The sequence below is a fragment of the Berghia stephanieae genome, chromosome 6 (assembly GCF_034508935.2).
Source record: "Berghia stephanieae isolate SIO BIC M18660-M18661 chromosome 6, UCSD_Bste_1.3, whole genome shotgun sequence".
NCBI classification, from domain to species: Eukaryota; Metazoa; Mollusca; class Gastropoda; order Nudibranchia; family Aeolidiidae; genus Berghia; species Berghia stephanieae.
The window spans coordinates 15,063,849-15,070,755 of NC_088365.1; the positions used below are offsets into that span (position 1 = coordinate 15,063,849).

Genomic DNA, 6,907 nt, shown 5'->3' on the forward strand with positions numbered 1-6,907 from the left:
TAAATACACGCAAACAGACAGACAGACAGAACGATACGATATATTTGCTGGGACAGCAGATAACCATATTATAAATATAGTGTCTGAAGGCCAGAGGTATGGCCTTTCTCAATTTTATTAAATTAATATATAATGTATTGCTATTGGTTCTTGGTTGTATATTTTTTTTTTTACATGATTGTACATTTGCATATATATATATATATATATATATATATATATATATATATATATATATATATATATATATATATATTTATATCTATACATATATATACATTGGTGCCATAGATTCTCAACTTTGTGTTTATACATTTTTATGCATGTCTGTAAACGAATTTCCATTTTTTTAAATGAATAAAGTATATTATTATTATTATTATTATTATTATTATTATTATTATTATTATTATTATTAGTGATAGCATGCTCTTGGAATCTACATCTGTTCCCTATTTGAACCATTCCCCGTTGTCTTACTTTTTCCTTAAGTCCTTTTAATTGTACATCTACTTACTTACGTACATCTAGAATGTTTTTATTATGCAATTCTCTTCCTTTTTATTGGCGCTGATATGACCTAAATATGTTGCAAGCACCGTAAAACCCTTAAAAACAAAAACAACAATCCGTTGAACATTTCAGGGTTATTACAATAGCTCCTGAATTTTATCAGTGTATGCTGTAATTGTAATTAATAGACTTCTTCCTTCAGTCCTTCTTCTTGACTTCTTTTTTTTCCTTAAATTGATTCAATAAATAGTCTTACAACATAAAGTCAGCTTTGGAAAATCTTTTGTGAAATTTCCTTTTCTTCACTTCAGATAAGGTATTCTTCACTTCCGTTTCCTTTTTCAGTCAACTCAGATTTATTATTCTAGTTCACTAAATGTGTAGCTTATTTACGATAGAAAAGGACTCCATGGCTACACAAATAAATTGCCACCTCATTGTGACGTGCAATATTAAAACATCCTACAACATTAAGCCTACGTTTGAAAGCTTTGAATTAAGCTTTCTTTGTTCTGCTTCCTATAAAATAGTCCTCTCTTTCGTTTCTTCTTCCTTTTAAAAAGATAATATGATCAAATTTTTTTTACGATTCTAGTTATTCTCTCTCCAAGAAAATATACTCTTTCTCAATCCTCAATAAATCATAATATAAGCTCAACAAAAGTCTCACATTTGTTGTTTTTTCTTGTTGTTATTTTTTTTTTATTTATTTTTTTTTACAAGAACTTAAATTCAATTTTCAGCATCTTAATCATTCCGACACATTGCCGATACGAGGTCATAGGTGATGGAATGTATTATTGCGAGTTAAAGTGACCAATATGGATTTTGTAAAAATTAACCATGAATTTTGGCACATTGAAATGATTTTTTTTAGCCGTTTCCGTCTGGTGAACCTCCTCCTATCTGGCCTTGTGATCGTCGTCTCAAAATAATAATAATAATGATGATGATAATAATAATAATAATAATAATAATAATAATAATAATAATAATAATAATAATAATAATAATAATAATAATAATAATAATAATAATAATAATATATCTTTATTGTCCCAAAAAAAGTGGCAATCTGTCATTTGGTTACACACTTATAACAATTCAATATTGACATAGACACACTCACACAAGATGCACACTAGTAACATAGTAGTTATCGTAAAAAGTTTTTAAAAAGTACCTACACTATGAAGATCAATGAATAGAAACGGCACGTTGATTTTCTTGAAGGTACTTTGTTAAATTGTTAGAATTAAATGAGTGTAGTCGACACTTCGCTGGTGTTAATTGAAATCCAGTATTCCACGCTCCATCAGGAATGAATAAATTTTCGTGGAACATTTCAGGGCGATTACAATAGCTCCTGAATTTGATCAGGATGTGTTGCAACTCGTAGACCTCTTCCTTCAGACCCTCTTCTTGGCTCATTTTTTCCTTAAATTGATTCAAGAAATAGTCATACAACATAATGTCAGCTTTAGAAAATCTTGAATGAAGTTTTCTTTGCTCTACTTCGGATAAGGTATTCGTCACTTTCGTTTCCGTTTCCTCAAAAAACAATTCTTCATTTTCTATAAGGTAGATGATGTCGTCTGTGTTCCAACGAAGAGCTCGTTTTAGAAGGACTAAGCCCTCGTCAAAATATTCCGTGTTAATAATCAAGTCAAATTCACTGTCCACCTCTTTAATAAATTTTGTGATGTATTCGGTATCGTTGAAGCCTTTGGACGGATCGTATCCCAAGTCAATCGACTGTCGATTATTCGTCCACGAATCACCTTCTTTCGTTTCATATTGATCGGGATGTCGTAAAAACTCTGTAACTGGATCATTCGTCGGGACTCGGACAAGATAGGGAGTTTGATATTCGTTTCTGAAGTATAAAAACGATGAAACGAAATTTTCAAAAGGCTCTCGGAGTAACGTCACTTTGAATGTGTTTTTATGTAAATACTTAAATATCGAAGGCGAAAAAATTTGATTATTGAATACCATGTCCGGTTTCTTTATAAGGTTATAATTGTCAACCATCTTAAGTTGCTCTTCTTGAGAAGTACCTCTCTTTTTAATGTGCGGTCCTGGAGGAAGGAAAGTAAGCAATTTCTGGGACCGAGAATAATCCGCTAAAATAGCAAATAGTGGAGTGCTTCCAGTCCTGTGTGTTTTTAAAAAGTAGACGTGTTTATGAGGTAAATCAAAGTTATTATTATTTTTCTGTTCCAGATGGTTATCTCCATAGACATCGAACAAAGCAGGACCATTGAAAAGAGCGATAGTGTATCTGTAGCTTGCAACAAGAAGAATGCCGATCAAAATGCATCTGAGAAAAAATAAATAGTAAATATATTGTACTCTGACGAATCACCTTTTTTAAAAATATATTTTGACCAGAGAATTTTAACTCTTAACCGTCTCAACGTGGTATTATATCATGTAGAACCTGATGCTTTAAAAAAAATATTTAATGTGAAACTTTTCATTTAAAAAACTGAGTAAAAAATAAATAATTGCTTTCACTTTCATTGAGGAAAAGTTTTTTGAATTCAAAAATAACTATTTTATATTTTTTATAATTTTGACTTAAAAATTTAAATTGAGCTTTATATAGCGCAATATCCACTAAATGTACTCAAAGCGCTTTACATATACAAATTTCTTCATCTGGCACATTCCGAGATAATACCGGATTGCTGTGATGGTCACATATGTGACCCATCGTCTCAAAACGGTATTATGTCGGAACGAACCAGATGCTTAAAAGCCGAATTAAATGTTAAAACTGGTCAAAATATAAATTGTTGGCATTATCACCCTGAAATATGGTATCCATTCTCTTTAATAAAACATACAAACTCAACACAAGTCTGATATTTCTGGCTATAAATTCAATTTTCAACATCTTAACCAACCCGACTTAATACCGTTTTGAGGCAAAGGGTCACATGTATTATGTCGAGACGGCCTCCAACCGTAGCCTTTGTTAACTCATTGCCTGACATTTCCCAAAGAATGATATCACATTCATTACAAGACAACGATCCACAAACGATAGTAGTGAATAGTGAATTGTTATCAGTACATTGCGCAAGTAAACAAACGACCCAATTTGGATTCAGTAGTCTGATGTCACGCCGCCTGGCAACGGCGGCCATCTTGGTTCTAAACAAAGAAAATCATTTCTTTTTATTATTCGTGCTGGCTAGAACTTTTCATATGTCTTGTGATCAGAATGTGTAAAAGTCAAAACATGATCAAATTTATGTGTTTTTTCCCTCTGGATACGCTTTTATGCTCGCCGGAGAAATATTTCATACGGCCGTCCGCCATTGTTCCGATAGTTTAGAGCCAGTGTTACTAAGTTACCATGCGTCATTAAGAAGGAAGTGACGTTACGACTATTGAATCCTATTGTTTGTATTTAAAAAAATAAAAGTCATTGTTTTCCTTCTTTTGGGGGTCGCTCAGTCGCCTTCGTAAGCTTAAGGCCTGATACCGTAGTCATCGTTAAGTTAGAGCCTGACCGTAGCCTTCGTAAAGTTATGGCCTGATACTGACCAAAAATGACGTCAAAATACCAGTCTTTTGCTACAAAAGAAAAAAAAAATCGTGAGTTGAATTCAATAGTTCAACCAATGAAATTACTTGTTTCCATGAGCTCTACTAACGACAACTCACTAATGAAGTCAAACTGCCAGTCCTTTTGGATTTCAGTGTCAGGCTATAACATGACGATGGCTACGGCCTGATGCTGAAACCCAAAAAGACTGGCCTTTTGACGTCATTATTTGGCTTTTGCACCGCCTAGTGAGTTGTCGTTAGTAGAGCTCATGGAAACAAGTGGTCCCATTGGTTGAACTATTGAATACAACTCACGATTTGTTTTCTTTTGTGGCCAAAGACTGGCATTTTGACGTCATTTTTTGGTCAGTGTCAGGCTATAATTTAACGATGGCTACGCTGATCGTGGTCTTCGTAAAGTTATGGCCTGATACTACTACTACTACTACTACTACTACTACTACTACTACTACTACTACTACTACTACTACTACTACTACTACTACTACTAACTACTACTACTACTACTACTACTACTACTACTACTACTACTACTACTACGACAACTACTACTACTACGACAACTACTACTACTACTACTACTACTACTACTACTACTACTACTACTACTACTACTACTACTACTACGACAACTACTACTACTACGACAACTACTACTACTTCCACTACTACTACTACTACTACTACTACTACTACTACTACTACTACTACTACTACTACTACTACTACTACTACTACTACTACCACTTCTACTACGACTGCGACTAATGATAATAATAATAATAATAATAATAATAATAATAATAATAATAATAATAATAATAATAATAATAATAATAATAATAATAATAATAATAATAATAATAGTTGTGGTTGTTGCTGTGAAAGGCTTAAATATATTATTAAAACACTTACAACGACACCCGAAGCAAATATCTTTTTCGGCAAGTCATTTCTGTGGGGGAAAAAAAGAACATTAAAATCAGGTTAAAGAAAATGTTGCTCTCGTAGCCAATTTCTCATTACCTACGTACTTCGTGTTATGATTTTACTTGTGGCGTGCCGATATGCTTTCATGTTAAATTATTGGCTATAGTAAATAAAATATGTGATTGATCAAATCTTCATTTTGTATAGTCCACAAATTGCTTCACATCACGTTTATTTTACCTGAAAAATTACACACAAAAAAAATAATAATTAGTTGTTTAATTGCAATTATTTAAAGCTATTTGCATCAATTTATTATTTTGGATCATCCAAATATGACCTATCCAAATGGATCCGACGACATACTAGTTTTGTATACTTATGGAAAATAAGAAAATAAAGGACAACCGACATTAATTAACCTACTTAAAGAAATTAGCCATATTCTTGATCACAATTTCATTTATACCCTCCGCTGTTTTTATACATTTTTACGATAGCAGCAATTTTTCTACAAAAAAAAAAAAAAAGATTCATAAGTAAGTTTGTATTTATATTGGGATGAAAAAAAGTAAGGTACTCTAAAAAAAAAAAAACAACAAATTTATTAAATTCTGTCTACAGCCATACTATAAACGTTACGTGTACATCTGCATTTTCATAAAACTTCCTACATAATAGGGTTGGAAATGGAGGTCATAGCTTTCAATTTCTATTCAACTATCTATTCGACAAGACTCGAGTTGCCATGATTAAACTTTAAAAAACAAAAACAAACAAACGATACGAAAACAAACAATCAAAAAGGAGCATGAAACAAAACAAAGAACAAACAAACGAAAACTTAAACAAAACAGCCCCTCCCTTTTCCAAATGAAAAGAAAACACTCATACAAAAATAACAAATACAAAAAAAAACAAAAAACAAACAAACAACAAAAAAATAATAACAAAAAACAAACAAACAAACAAACAAACAAAAAATAAAATTAAAAAATCAACAACTTCCTTTGGAACACCCTGAAATAACTATTTTGTCCAATACATCGATATAAAATCGATAATAATAATACCTACGTATCACACGTCGCTACGTGTGTCGTAGGGCACAAGAATCTAGATTTCGATTTCCAATATTGATTGAGCTTTGGAGGTAGCCTAGCCGTTTCAAATTAATCTTTTCGTTACTTAATTTGTTAATAACTAAATGTGTTCTTAAATGAATAGTCACACAGTACCAAGCTAAATCTTACCTATTTGAGAATTTTCACATTCACAGCACATCATCCGAATGTCACAAAACGACTTTTACTGTCATAAAATCTTACAGTCACATTAAGTAACAAATATTTCAAAGGAAAATCAATGAGCCGAAAATGAACACACTAAGATCAGCAACACACCAGTAAGGTTATGCGTTGGTTTACACAGCTACCGATATTTTTATGAACTTTTAGCGGGGACAGGCAGTCTCCTCTGTAAGCAAAATATGTACATATCACATAACACTCAAGATGAGTCAGCACACCGTATCAATCACATTCATCGCAGCATGGTGGGCAATATATATCAATATTTATATCACAAAAGATCCAGTTTACGGATGAGTGATTTTTAATAAATCAATTATTGATGTTTTAATTCTAGACGTTAGGTACCTACAACGTTCCAATTTTATTATTTTTATGTGAGTGTCTAGGTCCAATGGTCATGGTCAATGCCTGTCGATAATAACGCTAAGAATGACTTAGTCGATTTAATAATAATAATAATAATAATAATAATAATAATAATAATAATAATAATAATAATAATAATATAATAATAATAATAATAATAATAATAATAATAAAAATAAAAAAAATAAATAATAATAATAATA

General features: G+C 31.5%; 1 protein-coding gene across 2 annotated transcripts; it reads right to left on the reverse strand.

Moving 5' to 3' along the window:
- Positions 1–293: 293 nt before the first annotated feature.
- Positions 294–6,689, reverse strand: LOC144974556 (galactosylceramide sulfotransferase-like). 2 transcript variants are annotated; one of them, XM_078917534.1, is made up of 3 exons: positions 6,279–6,689; positions 5,011–5,050; positions 294–2,389 (listed from the first exon to the last, which is right to left on the reverse strand). In XM_078917534.1, the coding sequence occupies exons 1-3, from the start codon at positions 6,310–6,312 to the stop codon at positions 1,711–1,713; spliced, it is 753 nt and encodes a 250-aa protein (XP_078773660.1). In that variant the 5' UTR covers positions 6,313–6,689; the 3' UTR covers positions 294–1,710. The 2 variants fall into 2 exon arrangements, with proteins under 2 accessions (XP_078773660.1, XP_078773659.1); XM_078917533.1 differs by having other exon boundaries at positions 294–2,836; positions 6,279–6,688.
- Between the last annotated feature and the right edge of the window lie 218 nt (positions 6,690–6,907).

Excerpts from the sequence above, each read along its gene's own strand:
- LOC144974556 (XM_078917533.1), bottom strand. The coding sequence starts at position 6,312 with ATGATGTGCTGTGAATGTGAAAATTCTCAAATAG. Across the intron at positions 5,051-6,278 it reads ATGTGAAAATTCTCAAATAG|AAATGACTTGCCGAAAAAGA; the intron begins GTAAGATTTAGC and ends TTTCCCCCACAG. Across the intron at positions 2,837-5,010 it reads TATTTGCTTCGGGTGTCGTT|ATGCATTTTGATCGGCATTC; the intron begins GTAAGTGTTTTA and ends ATTTTTTCTCAG.